This window comes from Tachyglossus aculeatus, chromosome 21 (genome assembly GCF_015852505.1).
Source record: "Tachyglossus aculeatus isolate mTacAcu1 chromosome 21, mTacAcu1.pri, whole genome shotgun sequence".
Lineage (NCBI taxonomy): Eukaryota > Metazoa > Chordata > Mammalia > Monotremata > Tachyglossidae > Tachyglossus > Tachyglossus aculeatus.
In genome coordinates, this window is record NC_052086.1 from 67,480,143 (window position 1) to 67,500,993 (window position 20,851).

The following is a 20,851-nucleotide window of genomic DNA, read 5'->3' on the forward strand; positions in this document are numbered from 1 at the left end:
CGAGGTGCTGGGGTAGATACAAGATAATCAGTTTGGACAGAGTCCCTGTCCCATATAGGGGTTCCACAGTCTTAATCCCCATTTCACAGATGAGGCAACTGAGGCAAAGAGAAGTTAAATAACTTGCCCAGCAGATAAGTGGTGAAGCCGGGATTAGAACCCAGGTCCTCTGACTCCTAAGCCCGTGCTCTTTCCACTAGGCCATGCTGCTTCTCACTAAGCAGCATGAGCCTGAGACTCCTCAGTCTCCTTGCTGGCCTTCCTGCTTCTTCTGTCACCCCTCCTCAGTCCATACTGCATCCTGCTGTCCAAATTCATCTTCTAAAACATCATTCTGCTGATGCGTCCCCACTCCTCAAAGGCCTCCAGTCTTTATCCTTTCCCCTCCTTATCAAGTAGAAATTCCTGACCTCTGGCTATAAGACACTCGGCCAAATCTTTCCCTCCTACTTATCCTCTCTCTTTCACTACACCCCAGATCACACTCAATTGCTCCCTTGATTTCTCCCTTTGCTCTTCCCCCCTCCCTACCTCAAAGTACTTATATACACATCTGTAATTTTATTGATTTGTATTGATGTCTGCCTCCCCCAGTCTAGACTGTGAGCTCGTTGTAGGCAGGAAATGCTACTGTTTATTGGTTTATTATACTTTCCCAAGCACTAAGTACAGTGCTCTGCACACAGTAATCGCTCAATAAATACAAATGAATGAATGAACTCATTGCTCCACTCAAGCTAATCGACTCACTATGTCTCGTTCTCATTTTTCCTGCTGTTGACCTCATACCCTCACTCTTCCCTCTACCCCTGAAACTCCCTCCTCCTTCCAGTTCATCCAATCTTAGCCCTTCCTATCTTCATGTCCTTCTGAAATTATTCTCCCCAGGAGTTCTTCCCCCAGTTAATTTCTCTTCTCACCAGTTTATATCCTCTCAACTGCCACCTCAGCACTTCCGTGTCATCTTACTCTAGACTGTAAGCTAGTTGTGGGCTGGGAATGTGTCTGTTTATTCTACCAAATGCTTAGTACAATTCTGTGCACACAGTAAGCACTCAGTGAATACTGATTAAATGAATGAATGAATCTAATGTGTATGTAACCTCATTTCCTTCTTCCTATCAGTAACTTATTTAAGTGTCAGTCTCCCTCACTATGGTGTAAGGTCTTTGAGAGCAGGAACCACATCTACTAACTCTATTATATTCTCCTAAGCACTTACTGCTCAACACAGTAGACAACAAATAGAATTGATAGATTGATGACTGTTCTGCCCAAATCAGAAAAATCTCTTCTCATTAGGGAATAAGGGAGATCTTTAGTCCTAAGTGGCTGGAGAGAAGAATGTGGTTTGTGGGCTGGTAGATTTGGAGTACTTATTTTTAAGACTGCTTTAGTGGGAATTCAAATTCAGTGTTTCCTTCTGCTTACTAATAGTCCCATGCTCACACAACAGGCTGTGGGTACAAAAATGGTGATAGATGAATAGGATATATCCCAAGGAATGGAATTGTCTTCTCACCCTGCAATGTCATTTCCCTTTGCAGATGGATCCCCTCTTGTGTCTCTCTTTTTACCTCTCAGAAGGACCAGTGGATCCATTTGGCTCCCCAGAGTGACTATGATTCCTCTCAAAACATTGAGGATTTCTTTGCTTCCGTGGCCATTTTCATGTCTCTGCAGCTCCGGGAGATGGTCATTAACTCTCTGAAAGACTTCGTCTCATTTTTTATGATACACAAGGTACCTGGCGGTCAAAAGGCATAAGCCGTTAGAGAAAGCTATTCAGCTACGTAATGCATTCTTAGATAGGAAGCACTTTTCCCTTTGGCTGGGCCAAAGTCAGAGTGTTTTCAAGCTAATTTCCAGAATGCCCTGTTCTTATTGTGATTTTATTCTTGCATCATAGATATTTCTCCTAGCTGATCAGGGAACATATTTACCAACTCAGTTATATTGTATACATTCATTCATTCATTTGTATTTATTGAGCGCTTACTATGTGCAGAACACTAAGTGCCTGGGAGAGTAAAGTATAACAATAATCGGATACATTCTCTGCCCACAGTGAGCTTACAGTCTAGACGGGGAGACAGACATTAATATAAATAAATTGTATTCTCCTAAGAGCTTAGTACAGGGCTCTGCACACAGTAAGTGCTTAATAAATACCATTGATTGATTGTCTGATTTGTAAAGACCTGGATAAGATAATTAAAAGTAACACAACTTGGATAATCACTTCACTGAAGCTACCTTTGAAAAATAGCTCTGAAATAGAACCTAGAAAACCCTAGAACTCAACAGGTTAAGCTTTCCTTAGGGAGATATGTATCACCATCTAAGATGGACTTCCTATGATCACCCCCCACTCCCCAAACATTTTATGGTGGAAATACTCTAGCTGAATCACTGCTGGAATTTGATATTTCACCCATTTCCAAATACTGGAAGGAACTGAGTGTTCTTGTCTCTTCTGGTGCTTTATACTAATTTGTACCTGCATTATCCAAGCTAACTGGGACAAAGACTAGAATGGGTAATTGAGACTTCAGGAAACCAAACTAGGTTTGGTTTAGTGAAGCAGTGTGACCTAGTGGATGGAGCACAGGCCTGAGAGTCAGAGGACCTGGGCTCTAATCCTGACTTCACCACTTGTCTGCTGTGTGATCTTGGACAAGTCACTTCAGTTCTCTGTGCCTCAGTTACCTCATCAGTAAAATGGGGACTAAATCCTCCTCCCTCCTATTAAGACTGTGAGTCCGTCATGGAACAGGGACTGTATGCAACCTGATTATCTTCTATCTACCCCAGTGCGTAGTACAGTGCTTGAAACGTAGTAATCCCTTAATACCATTAAAAAAAAGTTAAGCTTAGTACAGTGCTCTGCACACAGTAAGCGCTCAATAAATACAATTGAAATACGATTGATGATATCTCAGACATAAGATCATATCATTTGAATTATTTTTCTGAATTCCCTTTTCCTGAAATAGCCTGGAGTTGGATAACCAGTTGGTTGAGATGACTAATCTTTGAACATTTGACTTTCCATTGACTTTTTATTCATTTGCATTTTCATGCCAAATACTTTAAGCGAGCTTTCGTATCTCTTGCTGGGGTTCAGATCTGCACTCTGGGTTTAGCTCAGTATACAATGTTTCCTTTAGGATTGACTTCAGAATTGGTCCTTTTTTTGTTCTGATTGTGGTTTTCCTTCTCCCCAACTCAAGGATGGGAATGACTTTGAGGAGCCCTATCAAGAAATGCAGTTCTTCATCCCTCAGATTTTGGTTATTAAACTCCGAGTGGAAGAATTCAAAATTGTCTTTGAGCCACCTTTCAGCGAGTGCTGGGACCTTTTATCCAGCTGTTTCGTGGAGATTATTAATGCCTCTCAGGGGATCCCCAAGGTGAGGTAGAATTGGAGCCTTAGGCGAGAAATTTCACTGGGGAGGAAGCTTGGGATAACTCTGGGGTAAGCCTAGGGGCTGTTTCTCCAGATGACTTCCAGGCTTCCAGGGTTCTGCCTTCTGGGTCTGCTGGCAAGTCTTGAGCCCATAGCACTATCCGGCAAAGCCAAAGGAGACTAGAAATCTGATCAACCTAGGTAGGAATGACAAGAGTAAGGCCAGAAAGAAGGATGAGGGGTGGAGGGGCACTGAGAGGAAAGACAGAGAAAAAGAGGGAATGGGACCAAGAAGGTGAAACCAAAAATGATAATGGAAAAAGGAAAGAGGAGGGGGAAAGATGAGAAAAAGGAAGTAAGAGAAAGGCGACATGGAAAAATGAAAGGGAAATGGGGAAAAAAAGAGGAAGGGAGAGCAGGAGGAAGGGAGGGATTGGAAAAAGGGGAAGAGGATAAGAGGAGTGAGAAGATGGGGCCAGGACTGCCATCTGCTACCACCCTCTGCTCCCTTCCACTGTTCGGCACCGGTTATAATGCCAAGGCCGGGCTACCACTGTGGTTGCCCCGTTTCAGTGCTTCTGCCAGAGCTGAGAGGTTGAGCCTCTGCTGTGAGGCACCAGTACAGTGGTCACCGGGGCTGTGTGGCAGGTGATGACCAGCGGCTAGTGGCTGGAAGATGGTAGCATTGGTGGCCATGCAGCCATTGAGCTGTACCAAACCTGGCCCCACTGGGCTGTGAGGAGGAGACTCGGGTATGGCCGGATGATTATATTTATGACTTTGCCGGAAACTCCCATCATAGTCTGGAAGGGCCAGTTTAGCTGTAGAGATGAGATGGCGGTAGCAGCAGCAGCTACCGCTGTTGCCGCTGGGGAGATAGAAGAGTAGGAGCAGTGCTCCTCGTGTGTTGCTATGGCAACCACAGCTGGCCCTTCTGCCGCCGCTGCTCTCGCTTCAGTGGCTGCAGAGTTTTGTTGAGCTGTTCCAGCCTAAAGCAGGACTCCTAAGTGGGTTCCCCTGGCATTGAGGAGGTGGAGCAGAACCCTGAAAAGTGTGCTTACCCCATCCAAATCAGGCCCCTAATGCAGCCAACTCAAATGGAATCAGTGCTACCTAATGACAACAACCCTATTAATGGCTTTAAATCCCCCACCCCTTCCCACACACCTCAGTAACGGCTATAGGAAGGCTCAGAGCTGAGGGTTCGTCTTCGGATTTTAGTAGAGATGGAAATGAAATATCTATCTCAGCATCCTCATCCTGGAATGGCTCTGCTGTCTGTAAGCAATAGCGTACTGCCATCAGTAAGCTGTTGTAGCTGTTGAGAAGCAGCGTGGCTCAGTGGAAAGAGCCCGGGCTTTGGAGTCAGAAGTCGCGGGTTCAAATCCCTGCTCCACCAATTGCCAGCTGTGTGACTTTGGGCAAGTCACTTAACTTCTCTGGGCCTCAGTTCCCTCATCTGGAAACTGGGGATTAAGACTGTGAGCCCCCCGTGGGACAACCTGATCACCTTGTAACCTCCGCAGCGCTTAGAACAGTGCTTTGCACATAGTAAGCGCTTAATAAATGCTATCAAAAAAAAATAAAAATGGCTGGCTGATCATATGATGATCAGAAGAAGAGCCCTCCCTCTACCCCTCCGCCAAGCTAGCTCTCTTCCTCCCTTCAAGGCCCTGCTGAGAGCTCACCTCCTCCAGGAGGCCTTCCCAGACTGAGCCCCTTCCTTCCTCTCCCCCTCGTCCCCCTCTCCATTCCCCCATCTTACCTCCTTCCCTTCCCCACAGCACCTGTATATATGTATATATGGTTGTACATATTTATTACTCTATTTATTTTACTTGTACATTTCTATCCTATTTATTTTATTTTGTTGGTATGTTTGGTTTTGTTCTCTGTCTCCCCCTTTTAGACTGTGAGCCCACTGTTGGGTAGGGACTGTCTCTATGTGTTGCCAATTTGTCCTTCCCAAGCGCTTAGTACAGTGCTCTGCACATAGTAAGCGCTCAATAAATACGATTGATTGATTGATTGATTGATGATGATGCCTCACTCATTGTCTTGTTGCAGTCAATGCCATCCTGAGCAGTCCTTCCCTGCCATGGGGCTGCAGCCCTCCAGGCTTACTTGCGTATTCCCCTGAAGGGCCACGATCACCCTGATTCCATGTTTAATTTCTGGAATCCACTTGGCCTAGTGGAAAGAACCCGGGCATGGGGGTCACAGGGCCTGGGTTCTAATCCTGGCTCTGCCACTTACCTACTATGTGACCTTGGTCAAGTCATTTTATTCATTCATTCATTCAGTCGCATTTATTGAGCACTTACTGTGTGCAGAGCACTGTACTAAGCACTTGGGAAGTACAAGTCGGCAACATATAGAGATGGTCCCTACCCAACAATGGGCTCACAGTCTAGAAGGGGAGACAGGCAACAAAACAAAACATGTAGACAGGTTTTACTTCTCTGAGCCTCAGTTCCCCTCATCTGCAAAACTGGAATTCCCCCTCCTACTTAGTCTATGAACCCCACGTGGGACCTAATTATCTTGTAACTACCCCAGTGCTTGGCACTTAGTGAGTGCTTAAAAATACTATGATTATGATTATACTTATGATTATTATGAAGATTATTATTTACTGCATAGGTGGGATCCTAGGCCAGCTCATGTCCATGCAGTCTGAGCCTGGGAGGGTTGTGAAAGGAGTAGTCTGTGAGCTCAGTTCTCTCTTCCTTGTTCCTATGGGCTTGAGACAGGTGGGGTGATAATCTGTTCTCACTGAGATCAGTGGGCCTAGGAACCAAAAAGGTTGGGGAATACTGATTTCCATGTGGACTCAGGAGTGTGCTAGTGAACACGGGTGTCAAATGTCAAAAACGTGGATCCTGATGGACTGATGGTTTATTTGTAAAATGCAAAAGCTATGTAATACTGTTAAAAAAACCCCCAAAACTCTTAGGAGATTTTTTCCAAGGAACAAGATACTAAAAATGTAACAAAGTGTCTGATAAAATAATAAACAGGACTGAATGAATCATATGAGAAATCTTTATACATGGGAAGGTGTTAAAAGCATTTTAGAGCAAACTCCTGTGGCCCCGCAGATAGGTTAAAATGATCTCTCAGCCTACAAGTTTTAGTCAACTATTCCAATGCTCGACTATTCCTTATGGAAATATTGGGGAAATTGGGAAGTGTAGTTCCAGAATTTCCTCCAGTATATAACCACCAACAATGAAAACTTGATTGAACAATCACTTCTCCCAGAGTAAATAATTTATGTCATTGGTCAGTGTGAAGGCCATCATCATCATCATCAATCATATTTATTGAGCGCTTACTATGTGCAGAGCACTGTACTAAGCGCTTGGGAAGTACAAATTGGCAACATATAGGCCAGAGCAGGAAAATCTGGTCAAGACTCAGGACAGGTGTGTGGCTTAGGTTTTCCACTTTGGATAATATCCTCACCTGCCTGCAGTCTGTTTTTTTTTTAAGACCTTAGGCATGAGGGTTTTTATTCATTTGTGTGACGATTGAGATTAGTTAATTAAAGTATATCGAGATCTCCTTTATTGTGGACTAATGTAAGCACTATTTGCCCCCAAAGAGGTAAAAGTCAAGAAGGCAGAGAAAGCCCGGAAAGGAAGAATATGAGAAGAAACCACTATGGCTTGAGAGAGAGTTTCACCCTCACTCTTCTGTGATCGAACAAGATTCCTGTTATGTGTTTTAGGTAGAAGCCCGCCTCTTCCCAGAACTTCAAGGAGATAACCTTACCCTCAGTACAGTCCAACCTGATGAATCTCTGGTACTGGATTTGCTGAATCAAGTGTTAGAGGTATTCACTAAGAATCAAGTTGGCCCCCAAAAGTAAGTGCACTTGGTAGTTTATCCCACTAATCCAAAATGATATTCATAAAATTGTCCTCTCTTTGCTAGTCTAATTAAAGGGGCTTGATCGGTAGCTTAACCTGGCAGTAAATCTGATAGAGTTGCTATTTTATTTTGCTTTTATGTTCTTCTCCACGGAAGATATTTAAACGTGTATAAAAAATATAACAATCTGATGGATAACACAGCAGAACAGAATATCGGATCTTTTTTGGGACAGAGCCATGACCTTGATGATTTTATATCGGTACGATGCTATGCTTAATCTTCCTGGGTATAACAAGGAGCTCGGGAGGGCCAGTGGAGGATTTTAGTTTAGGCAGTCTAGACCTCAAGCTGACAAATCTTGCTACTTCTGCTTTGGAAGCTTACACCATCCACTAGTCCCTATCCAAACTTCCATTCTTCAAGTCCTCTTCCTCTCTGCCTCCCTGCTTTTAGGGGAGGTAACTGGGTGGGGAGGAAGGGGAAATCAAGGTGGTGAGGGATAGCACAGAAGTGCCTAATACTGAGTAACTGGGAGATGAACTCTATGGCCTAGGTAACACCCATTTTTGACAGAAGGGCTATAGAGTCAAGAGCAGACTAAGCCCCTGAACGTTTCTTTTGCTGCAGAAGATCAACAACTTGAAAAATCTGAAGAAAGAAATTGCATCCTTGCACATCACCGTACCTTTGGCCATGTTCTGCCTCAATGCCTTTAAACTGAATGATGAGCTCTGCTATCAGACCCAAAGACTCAGAGACAGGGTAATCCAGTTCCAAGTGGATGAGAACAGAGCGTTAAATTCCAGGTATGGATTTTATTCTAGGCCAAGAAATTGCAGTGGAGTTTTCTGTAGCCTTGTAGCTAAGAGACATTTTACCTTTTCTAAGTTCCACAGTTTCTAACACAGCAAAAGAAAACTATCCCCAGATTTCCTAGATTTTATAGAGAAGCAGTATAGCTCAGTGGAAAGATCATTGGCTTGGGAGTCAGAGGTCATGGGTTCTAATCCCAGCTCTACCATTTGTCAGCTTTGTGACTTTGGGCAAATCAATTAACTTCTCTGTGCCTCAGTTACCTCATCTGTAAAATGGAAATTAAGACTGTGAGCCCCATGTGGGACAACCTGATTACCTTGTATCCCCCCAGTGTTTAGAACAGTGCTTGGCACATAGTAAGCACTTAATAAATGCCATTATTATTATTATTATTTCCTGACATTAACCATCTGCTCATTGTCTGTTTTTGATTCAATTATAAATCCAGTTTTCCATGGGTAGAGACCCAATGAGGTGGTAACCCACTCTTCTAAGTGAGTTTGCTGCCATCATCTTTGTTCCTCCAGTCTTCTCTTTGGTCTTTTCCCAAGCCACTCTCCCAACTGGAAGCTTTTTGGCACCTCTTGATGTCCTTGCATATTTTCCTTCCCCTGCATCTTCGCCCTGGGCCCAGGGCTGCTTTATATGTTGGCTGAGATCTGGCATAAAGTGCTTCTACTAATACCTTTACACAATATATAATAACACAGTACACAATGGGGAAGCAGCATGGCCTAGTGGATAGACCACGGGCCTGAGAGTCAGAAGGATGTGGGTTCTAATCCCGGCTCCTCCACTTGTCTGCTGTGACCTTGGGTAGGTTATTTTACTTCTTTGTGCCTCAGTAACCTCACCTGTAAAATGGGAATTAAGACTGAGAGCCCCATGTGGGACAGGGACTGTGTCCAACCTATCTCCTATCTACTCCAGTGCTTAGCACAGTGCCTGGCACATAGAAAGCACTTACCAAGTACCATAAAAACAAAAACATACATCTTTATGACTCATGAAGGGGGCTCCAAGAGGGTTTTCTCGAGCCTACCCCAGGTCCAAACCAGAGTCCCATCTCTGCTGTAGTCCTTAATCCAGGACTGCAAGATCTAACTCTAACTCTAAATATGATTAAATGAATGAATGAATCTAACTGAAGGCCCTTCTGACTGGGGTGGGTGTCTGGAACAGGTTGGCACTAGGATCGTTGGCTCAAGTTATCCCTCTTCCCCTTCCAAGTTGAGCTGGATGAGAAGAGCACCCCCCTCCTCCCATTGTTTCAAACCAAAACTCTTCAATTCCTACTTGGAACACTGTTTCTTCTCACTGAGAAACTCTGCTGTGCCTCTGTAGGAACTTAAGAGCTGGGCTCCCAACTGTCCTTTCTCCTATATTAACCACTGTTACATTTTAGCTGTAATTATCAAGAAATAATGGATAATTCAGTAGACTCCATAACATTCATCTCTAGTGAAATCCACCCCTTCCTCTCCATCCTAACTGCTACTGCATTAATGCAAGAACTTATCCTATCCCACCATGATTATTGTATTAGCCTCCTTGCTGACCTCTCTGCCTCTTGTCTCGCCCCACTCCAGTCCATATTCTATTCTGCTTCCTGGTTCATTTTCCTTCAAAAACGTTCAGACTGCATTTCCCCACTCCTCAAGAAACGCCACTGGTCACTGTCCACCTCCACATCAAACAGAAATTCCTCACCATTGACTTTAAAACACTTAATCACCTTGCCCCCTGCTACCTCACCTCAATACTCTCCTACTACAACCTAGCCCCATAAACTTTGTTCCTTTAATACTAAACCTTCTCACTGTACCTTGATCTCGTCTATCTCACTGACGGCCTCTCACTCACCTCCTACCTCTTCATATCAGACAGATAATTGCTCTTTCCCAATTCAAAGCCTTATTGAAGGCACATCTCCTCCAAGAAGCCTTCCCTGACTAAGCTGTCCTCTCCTCCCACTCCCTCTGCTTCACCCTGACTTGCTCCCTTCATTCAACCTCCCTCTCATCCCCATAGCACATATGTATATACCTGTAATTTATTTATTCATTCATTTATTTATGTATATTAATGCCTGTCTCCCCCTGGATTGTTTTGATTCTTTCAAATATTGCGGTGCTTTCAGGTGGCAGGAATTTCTGTCATAAGAGGGTTGAAAGCCCCCACCCACAAACGTTAAGGCCAAGTAGAGGCTGCTGGGCCTGGTGGATAGAACACAGGTCTGGGAATCAAGACACCTAACTTCTATTCCCAGCTTTGCTCTGTGACCTTGAACACATCATTTAACCTTTAAGCCTCAGTTTATTCACCTGTATAATATGTATAAAATATCTCCTCTCTCTAACTTCTTAGAAGGATTGTGAGCCCAGTGCAGGACAAGGATTGTGTTCAATCCAATCATCCTCTATTTGTCCCAGCGCTCATCCTATAAGAAGGGCTTTGTAAATACCTTAATTGTAGCAGATTTTTAATTAAACCAAATATAGACATCTCTTTCCATAATTTTGAATGGACAGGGTGAGTAAATGGGGAAAAAGGAACAGAGTATCACAAGATACAACAGAAAGAAAAGGCTATCACAAACCAGAATTGGCAAATGGCTTTGGGCAGTCCCCTAGCAGTCTGGAGCTGCTTTACTTCACAAGCAAAGCTGCAGTCAGCAGTAGCTGTAGACAGATACAGATCACAGTCCCAGGAGCAGCAGAAAGAGCTTTTGCTGACCTGGAGGTCTCGGCAATCCAAAAAAAACCCCTCTCTTCATCTAAACTGCAAAGCTCTTGAGTCTAGCTATGGCTTCTCTTAATTACTGTACCTTAGCTCCAGTCTGTGGAACCTGGGAAACTTTTTCTGCCTGGCTGTTTTAGCTGTACCTTCTCTTCTATCCCCGCCCACGATTCCCTCATTGTGGGGAAAGAGATTTTAAAGGGCTGGTAACCTAAACTAGGCTTAAGCTCCTTTACTGAGAAATTTTAAAATGTCCAAGACCATGTCTGTTTAACTTTGTATGATGCCAAATCCAGAGTGAATGTAACATGAGTGCTTAGTAAAACCTTTTGTAGTAATAGTGATGGTAAATCTATTCCTGTTTTCTCTTCTCTAGCATCTGTAATCAGTACCACATAATTGCAGACAAAGTCAGTGAGGTGCCTACCAATACCGAGGAGCTGGTGTCTCTCACTGCGTATTTGAGGAAGGCCAGTGATGTCACCGTGTTCCAGCTCAGGAAGCAAATTTCAGCTGCAGCCTACCGGTTGGAGTTCCTCATGGACTATGCTAATCTTTCTCGTATGTCCCAAATACACTGTTTTTTTAAGAGAAGGGGAGAGGGGAGAAATGTATGGTACATGGGATGGGTATTCTGCATATTAATAACCCTGCTTAGTCAATAAGTGTTCTTTATGGACCACTTACTGCATACTAAATGCGTGGGAGAGTACAATATAATAAGGTTGTAGACACCATCCCTGCCCTTAAGGAGCTTATAATCTATGGGGGAGACAGACTTTGAAAGAAATTACAGTTAGGGGATGGGGCTTAATGGAAATTTCTTAATTCAGCTTTCCAGGTCAATGTCTGTGGTGTAAAATATCAATTCCCCACATGGCCTAGAGAAAAGACCCTAGGAAGGGGAGTCAGGCTAATCGAGTTCAAGTTCCAGCTCAGCCACAAGCCTACTGTGTGACCTCGGACAGGACTCTTAACTTCTCTGGGACTTAGTCTCCTCTTCTGTAAAATGAGGATAAGATAGATTGGGAGCCCCATGTGGGAAAGAGACTGCATCTGATTTCACGAGAAGCAATGTGCTTAGTGGATAGAGCATGGGCTTGGGAGTCAGAAGATCCTGAGTTCTAATCCCAGCTCTGCCACGGGTCTGCTGTGTGACCTTGGGCAAGTCACTTCACTTCTCTGGCCCTCAGTTACATAATCTGTAAAATGGGGATTAAGAATGTGAGCCCCATGTGGGACAGGAACTGTGCCCAACCTGATTAATTTGTATCTACCCTCGCACTTTTGCGAATACCATGGACTGCCCAAAAAACAAACAAAGGGATTTTACAGCAAATTAAACCAAAGTGGTCTTTGGAAGGCCAAATAACTCAATTTAGATTAGCATATTTTGGACACATAATCAGGAGGAATAATTCTCTGGAGAAGACACTAATGCTAGGAAAAGTCCAAGGGAAACATGGATGAGGCAGACCAGCAGCTAGATAGATAGAGACCAATACAATGATAACGGAAGAACCGTTAGAAAGGTTGCAGATTATGGCAGAGGACAGGACGTTCTGGAGAAAGTATATACATGGAGTCGCTTTGAATAAAAAATGACTCGATGACACTTACTAATAATACCCTCATGCTTAGACCAGTGCTTGGCAAATAAAAAGTGTTTAACAAGTACCATGATTACTATACCCTTGATTCTCCCCTAGGGTTTAGCACATAGTAAATACTTAATGTATACCATAATAATAATTATTATTACTGAAGTATAAATTTACAAAGAGAGGTCTTTCTCCTATAGTATAAGATTTGGGTGGGAAATAAACAGAAACAGACTCTTCTAAAAATAGAACCAAAGCCCGTCAATGATCCAGCTCGCATGCCATCCATGGTGTTCCACTTTTCTTACCTGTTCAATCCAGTGAGGCTGAAACCCGAGGGTACCCTAAAATGAGCAGAGGAGAGTAGTTTACCCCTCAAATCTTTGTCTCCTTTCCCTCTTCCTTCCCTGGCCACTAACACCTGCGCTCGGAGTCTCACTGTGTGCCTTCAATGTTCAGTGTGTGTTTTGTGCTGATGCATTTTTCAGAAGAGGATATCAAGCTGAACAGCACCGTATTCCTCTGGCCAGACCAGATTGAGGTCATCTTCGAAACCAGCAGAACCAAGTTGTTCAATAAGAGGGAGCAAGCCGAGACGGCCCTAATTAAAAGGTGGGTGGGCCGCACTGAAGAGGCTCAGGAAGGGGGAACGTAACCAAAATGGCAAGGAAAGGAAGGTTGGGAGATGTCATGTACCCACCCTCTCCCCACAATCTCTCTCGCTTTGTCTCTCTCTCTCTCCACCCCAGCTCCCCCTCATTCTCTGTCTCCCTATTGCAGTCCATCTCAGTCCTGGAAAGCCAACATAACATCTGTTTTTGGTTCAGTACGGGCACTACAGTAGGGGCAAACTTTCAGTTTCATAGGGAGGAGAGGAACTGCTGCAGACTGGCCCCCTGTCCCAAGCCTTGTCCTATGTTTGGTGCCTCCTGCCTCTACCTCCTGCCCTCCAATCCCAATTGCTTTTCACGTAAGAAATGCTGGAGGTGATGGGTGGGTTCAGCCTGCAATCTCAGACCTACCTCACTGTGCCAAAGGCAAGAGAAATGGGGGTACAGAAATGAATGGGAGCATACTGAAAGGTCATATTCATTTAGCTGGCTTTGGGTCCTGGCTGGTCCGCAGTATCTCCTTAGCAGCTTTGGCTGGGATCCTTCATTTAGAAGGTTCATTAAACCCGGGTAAAGGACTCATCTGCTTGCTGCGAAAACTGGGCTCAAACATGAAACCATAGTAAATGGCACCTGCCTGAAAGAATTCCCTAAAGCCCCAGGCAGCAGTAGATAAATCCCGGGCCTCAGAGCCGCAGGTCTGGGCTGTTTCTCAGAGATCTTGGGCAAGCCTCTGACAACTCTCATGTCCATTTCAGTCCATTTCTACTTCTCCCTCCAGCTTTATCTGTTATTTGGCCATTTTTTTATGGTATTTTTTAAGCACTTACTATGTGCCAGCCACTGTACTAAGTGCTGGGATAGAAGCAAGCTCATAAGATTGGACACAAAGTCCCTGTCCCACATGGAGCCCACAGTCTTAATCCCCATTTTTTAGATGAGGGAACTGAGGCACAGAGAAGTGAAGTGACCTGCTCGAATCACCCAGTAGACAAGTGGTGGAGCTGGAATTAGAACCCAGGTCCTTCTGTTCACTAGGCCACATTGCTTCACATGTTATTTATGAGGAAAGTACAGTCCGAGGAGTTGACTACTGAGTCTGACAAAGAATTAGAGGCTTTTAGGGCTAGGAGGCAGAGACCTGACTGAGTTCTGGCTTGTAAGCTTTATTTTGACCTGCAAAAAAGGCCAGGTTTGAGTTGCCTTGACCAGGATAAGGTGGGGCCCTCCTTCCTCCTACTCTTGACATTTTTGGGATGTGGAATCTCCCATCGTGCTCTCCCAGAGGGTCCTGCCTTAAAGTGTCCCATTGATTTCTCTAGCAGCATCCCAGATTCATGCCTGGTCCTTGAACCTCTTTAGGCTAGGGAAAGGCGGGGGGGACTGGGGCTTCCAGAAAATGCAGTGGTTTTGGTGCCCTGCAATCATACCTATCTAATATTTTGTATTTATGTGTTAAATCAGTGGCAGGAGAGATAGGAATAGGGCATAGTACATACAGAAGCAAGATCTTGAACGGCAACATGGAAGCAACAACTGAAACAGCAGAATCTTCAAGGTCTGGGCAGAAACCCTAGGGAGAGCACTCAGAACATTCTGTTAGACCTTTAGGACAGAAATCAGTGTAAGAATTTAAAGCAAATAGGTTAGCATGAGAGGAGCAAAGAGTATGAGCTGAGGTGTAGTGGGTTAGGACAGTGGAGAGTTATAATAATTATAATTATTGTGTTTGTTAAACACTATGTGTCAAGCACTGTTCTAAGCGCTGGAGTAGATGCAACATAATCAAGTCAGACACAGTCCCTGTCCCGCATAAGGGTTCACAGTCCTAATCCCCATTTTAGAGATGAGGTAACTGAAGCACAGAGAAGTGATGTGGCCTCAAACAGAACTCTGAATAGAACAAACGCACCCTGAAATTAATTGAGAAACATTCAATAATAGATCAATCGACGTTCTACCCTCCTGGAAACAGCCCCAGTTCCCAGTTTGACGGCCCATTAGGGTGGATGCTTTGCTTCTACAGGCTGACCATTCAACCCAGATTATCTGGGACAGTCCTGGATTTTGAGACTGTGACCCGGGACTGTGTCCAACCCGATTTGCTCATATCCACCCCGGAGCTTAGTACAGTGCCTGGAACATAATAAGCGCTTAACAAATACCATTATTATTATTATGATGGCTGCCCCAGGCCTCTCTCTTCCTTAGGCTATGCTGCGTCACAAAATGGGTGTCACCCTCTCCCCCTCATCCCCTCTCCATCCCCCCATCTTACCTCCTTCCCTTCCCCACAGCACCTGTATATATGTATATATGTTTGTACATATTTATTACTGTATTTATTTATTTTACTTGTACATATCTACTCTATTTTATTTTGTTAGTATGTTTGGTTTTGTTCTCTGTCTCCCCCTTTTAGACTGTGAGCCCACTGTTGGGTAGGGACTGTCTCTAGATGTTGCCAATTTGTACTTCCCAAGCGCTTAGTCCAGTGCTCTGCACATAGTAAGCGCTCAGTAAATACGATTGATGATGATGATTCTCTTCTCTTGCTCACTGTCATCCCATTGACTCTGGGAGGTTGGGCAGAGGCCCAAGTGACTACACTTAGTTTTCCGGTGACCATGCAAAGAGACACCGACACTTGCCAACTTGTACTTCCCAAGCGCTTAGTACAGTGCTCTGCACACAGTAAGCGCTCAATAAATATGATTGATTGTTTGATTGATTCTGTTTTGGGGGGCTCTTTGGCATGTGGGCTCTGTGAGCTGCTTCTGTACAGTAGAGGTCAGCAGAGGAGAGACTAAGGATGAGGCAAAGAGGGGAGGAGGAGACTCAACTGATTTCCAGATGGAGGCTTAGGTTTCAGCCCCACCTCGGCAAGCCTGTCATTCATTTCATTCATTCAATCGTATTTATCGAGCGCTTACTGTGTGCAGAGCACTGTACTAAGCGCTTGGGAAGTCCAAGTTGGCAACATATAGAGACGGTCCCTACCCAACAACGGGCTCACAGTCTAGAAGGGGGAGACAGACAACAAAACAAAACATATTAACAAAATAAAAGAAATAGAATAGTAAATACGTACAAGTAAAATAGTCATAAATCTGTACAAACATCATCATCATCAATCGTATTTATTGAGCGCTTACTATAACATATATACAGGTGCTGTGGGGAAGGGAAGGAGGTAGGGCGGGTGGGACGGGGAGGGGGAGACTGTCATACTCTCTGGACTCTGTTTCCCTCTTCTGAGAAATAGGTTTAATAATCTACCCTCCAACCCCTTCTTTCACTGAGATCCTTCAAAGACCATGGAGATTATGCACCTAGTGGTTTTGTGCTTTTCTTTGCTTCCAGCCTATTTGCTAGGCCTCTGTTTCTTCTGGTCATTGGACAGAAAATTTGCTAGCATCTTGTCCACTTCCCAAAGATGCTCTCAAGATTCATGAGTTATTGTTGGACTCCTGGGAAGCAAAGTCGCTTGGGGTCTTTTGCAGAGGTAATCAGCGACTGAGGATAGGAATTCTGAGTTTTTTATTCCCTGAAAGGAAATTTCCAAAATGAAAAGAGTGATCAGGACTGACTTAATGGTTGGGCTGAAATCTATGGAAACATCTAATAAGGGAACTATTAATCAACTAAAATTTTAGCTCTAGGAAGCCTGGTCTAATAGTTTGATTGATTGACTTTAAGGCACAATGCCCTCAAATTCATCAACTTATTCTGAAAGAAATCTGATGACTATTCACTGCCATCTTGACATCAGTATTTACACTGAAAATGAATTGTCCTTGTTCCATAGGCTCCGTAGTCTGAAAAGCATCGATTTGCAGTTGAATTTTTCAGAACGTCAGCCTGAATTCTGGGCATGACCTTGGTACTTTGGGAGGGTGAGAATTTGGGCCTTTGCTTTTTCTTTTAAAACAAACCAGGTGCAAAACTGAGAGAAATTTTGATGATCTGAATTTGATTGCAGGTGCTCTGAGTTTGAAGGAAAGTTGGAAAATTACCACAAAGAAGTGGAAAGCTTTAAAAAGCGGGATGTTATGAACATGGAAGAAATAAAGAATAATGTTGAGAAATTCAGTGAGCTGACAAAGAATCTGGATGTTGCCCTTGTGGAATTTGAGGTTCGTGATTCTTCAGTTTCTGGAAAGGGAGAAAAAGGCCAAGAGCTTTTCAAAAGCTAGTTGATGTTCTTGGACTCCAGGGATAAATCAGAGATGTTCCAGGCTTACAAACCTTCCAAGTCATCATCTGTTTGGAAGTCTGATTAACCATTTCATCATCCCCGTGACTAACAAGCAGACTGGCCAAGCTGCTTATTGGACTGGGGGTTTTGCGAAAGGGGAGATGGGCTTTGTGAGGGAATATTGACTGGATCATGGAAACTAGTTTCATTATTTCAGTCAGTTTCCCCTTTCAGTCCCAGGCATTCTCGGGCATGCTCCCTGTTTTTGTTGATTCCTGGCTGGGCATAGAATGAGGAGACATGGAAATATACTTACAGTGGTCTTCTCCATGTTCTCCTTAGGCCAACTAAGGTGTCCAGACCTCTGATCCAAAATAGTTCTGGTAGCAAAGGTTTGTTTGCCATGTGACAGTACCTCTACCAGAGACAAAATCCCCTCCCCACCCTGCTCCTACCCTCTGAACAGCAGCGAATGACAAGCATAGGATCTCAGTCCTTTTCCCAAATCCAGTGAGGATATTAGGCTTGCTAAGGGAGGAGAGGAAAGATTGAGCTTTGATGACATGTGTACCTTCGGGGGCACTGGCTTCTAAAATAAAACAGCTTTGGGGCCTGATTTTTTCCAATTCCCACAGCTAATGAATAGAAAGCATTGAGTAATGATTCTCTTCTCTCAGGACTGCATTAGCTCAAGTCTTAGTCTGTGGTAGGACCGTCTGGTAGGCCTTCCCCTCCCCCCAGTCTTGTGATTCTGGATGATGTCATTACAGAGCCACCAGGCAGAGAGGCAGCAGCGAAATAGGGGAGTTGGGGGCAGCTTCAGAAGCTGTTGCCTTTTGTTTAGGGAGTGTGGGGTGCACAGGAGTCAGGTGAACCCCCCCCACTGTGACTGAATAGCATTTCTTAATACACCTGTCTTCCCCTATCCACTCTTCACCCTATGGCTTGTCCTTCCATAAAGGGAGGCAGTTTCAAGGTAGGGGATGGGTGAGGAAGAGGGGTGGCCCCCATCTTTCACAGTGACACCCCGCAGCGGGCTGGCATCCCATGAGTAAATGCATACACGGGAGCCACAAGAATCACCTCTGCTCTGCAGGACATACCTGACTATTCACCACCAGTAATAGAATTAACAAGTTCTTCCTGAAGGCCCTGAAATAAAAAGCTAGGCTCAAGGTAGTGAGTAGCACCGGTGATTAGCATATATTTGTGTTGCTCATTACGTAATAATAATAATAATGACGGCATTTATTAGGCACTTACTTTGTGCAAAGCACTGTTCTAAGCACTGGGGAGGTTACAAGGTGATCAGCTTGTCCCATGGGGGGCTCACAGTCTTCATCCCCATTTTACAGTTGAGGTAAGTGAGGCACGGAGAAGTTAAGTGACTTGCCCAAAGTTACACAGTTGACAGTTGGTGGAGCCGGGATTTGAACCCATGACCTCTGACTCCAAAGCCCGTGCTCTTTCCATTGAGCCATGTTGCTTACATCCTCCCATTCCCTGCTATTAAAATAGTAGTGTCCCCGTTGAGAGTCAGACATGCCCACATGCACTGTAGCAGACATTTTGAGAAGAATGCTATTTTCCTAGCAGCAGCTTTGTTGGTAAGGGCAAGAGGGGACATGATTTGGGGGGTTGGTGGAGCCCCTGATCCCTTTTAGCACCTGTGTTAATCCTGCCTTGCCTATTCAATCAGTCAATCAATCAATCCAATTTATTGAGCATTTACTGTGACCAAAACACTGCACTAAGCACTTGGGAGAGTACAATACAACAGAGTTGGTAGACCTGTTCCCTGACCACAAGGAGCTTACAGTTTAAAGGGATGGTCTAGAACTGTACCTTGGTGTGCATCCCTGTCTGCTCCAGGGGAATGCTCCTGTGTGCCTGCCTAAGTGTAGTTCAGCAAGAACACACTTGTAGTTTAGCTAATCAGGACTTTCATTATTCAGAGGCACAAGAGCCAGATTCCCCTCTCTCTCATGTCAACTAGTGGTGTGTCTCCCAGTTTTTTCTCCATGCACCTAATAAAAAAATGGTCCAGCGTGAAAACAAGAGGCTCCGGACCTAAGGCCCTGTGAGATCTCTCCTGGTTTGAGTCTAGTGTACTGGTGTCCATAAGAATGTGGCCTAGTCCATGCCGTAGTCCGCTTTGGGAGCCAGAGGCAGGTTGTGGCTCACAATGGATGACCTTCAGGGGTCAGACTGAAGATTCTCTGGCAAAAATCTACCCATGGTCCCAAAGTCAATTCCCCAGATTATAGAAGTCTTCCCTGCCCCTCCGATGGAGGAGGTTCACTGGACAATCACCTCTTTACCCTCTGGGTCAGTCGTACTGGAGGCACATTCTATTTTACATTGCTCTCTGGAAAGATGGATTCCTTGAGGTCAAGTGGAATGAGGGATTCTTGGAGTTTCTTTGACTTGGGCACAACCCAAACACCAGGTGTTCCTTTGGCTACAAGTGAGGCAAATATCTGAAGTAGAAAAATGGAGAAAGGTGAAACTTTGGGGGGTATTCGTGGTGGTGCTGTTCGGCTACTAGCTGGTTGGAGGGCAATATGTGCATAAATTAATCTCATGGACATTTATTGGAGTGTGTGTATCTCATAGGCAATTAATAAAGAAGAAGAGCTACTGGAAAGGGAGAAAAGCCAGTTCCCTCTTCTACAGATGGTAATAGCCAACAAAATGCCCTATGAACAGCTGTGGATGACCGCCTACAATTTCTACATCAAATCTGAGGCCTGGTTGAATGGTGAGGATAGGCCAGGTTTGCTACCCTGGCAGAGGTTTTAAAAGAAAGTCAGGGATAAACAGAGTTTTATCTTTTAGCTCTCATTGGCAGAGGCAGATGCTGTTGACTTTAATCTGGAGTCTGGTTGAAGGAGATTTATCTGTTCATTTGTATAAAGAGGCTGTCCTGAAAAAGACAATGACTCAGGCTGCCATGTGGGGAAGCCCAACAGATCATGAACTGAACACTATAATGGTGCCGTAGGAATATTTGTATTGATTTATCTCTGTTCTCCAAGACTCTCTGACTGGGAAAATGGATGCAGGATCAGGCAGTGAATCCCACAGGGGCCCTAATCTGGGTGTCTGTCTTTCCCTTCCCTTCTTCCTTTCCCCCAACCTCCTTTCCCCACCTCCCCACATCCTCAAAGAGTGAGGAATATTTGCACTCTTTGAAACTGGGATTAATTAATTAATTCATTCATTCAATTGTATTTATTGAGCCCTTACCATGTGCAGACAACTGTACTAAGCATTTGGGAGAGTATAGTGCAACAATAAAAAGACACATTCCCTGCCCACAACAAGCTTACAGTCCAGACAGGGGAGGCAGACATTAATATGAATAAATTACGGATATGTATATAAGTGCTGTGAGGCTGGGAGAGGGGAAGAACACAGGGAACAAGTCTGGGCGACTCAGAAGGGAGTGGAAGAAGAGGAAAGGGGGGAGCTTAGTTAGGGAAGGCCTTCTAGGGGAGATGTGTCTTCAATAAGACTCTGAAGGTGGAGAGAGTAATTGTCTCTCAGATTTGAGGAGGGAGGGTGTTCCAGGCTTGAGGCAAGATGTGGGCGAGGA

At 44.4% G+C, this 20,851-nt stretch overlaps 1 protein-coding gene across 1 annotated transcript in view; it reads left to right on the top strand.

Annotated features, from left to right (window-relative positions):
- Positions 1 to 20,851, top strand: part of DNAH3 (dynein axonemal heavy chain 3) — a 123,838-nt gene that overhangs the window by 19,016 nt on the left and 83,971 nt on the right. The window contains exons 9-17 of the mRNA XM_038762475.1: positions 1,548 to 1,743; positions 3,234 to 3,413; positions 7,143 to 7,279; positions 7,442 to 7,547; positions 7,916 to 8,094; positions 11,220 to 11,404; positions 12,933 to 13,056; positions 17,038 to 17,191; positions 19,870 to 20,014. Of these exons, the coding sequence (XP_038618403.1) occupies positions 1,548 to 1,743; positions 3,234 to 3,413; positions 7,143 to 7,279; positions 7,442 to 7,547; positions 7,916 to 8,094; positions 11,220 to 11,404; positions 12,933 to 13,056; positions 17,038 to 17,191; positions 19,870 to 20,014 (1,406 nt within the window). The remainder of the gene's footprint in view (positions 1 to 1,547; positions 1,744 to 3,233; positions 3,414 to 7,142; positions 7,280 to 7,441; positions 7,548 to 7,915; positions 8,095 to 11,219; positions 11,405 to 12,932; positions 13,057 to 17,037; positions 17,192 to 19,869; positions 20,015 to 20,851) is intronic.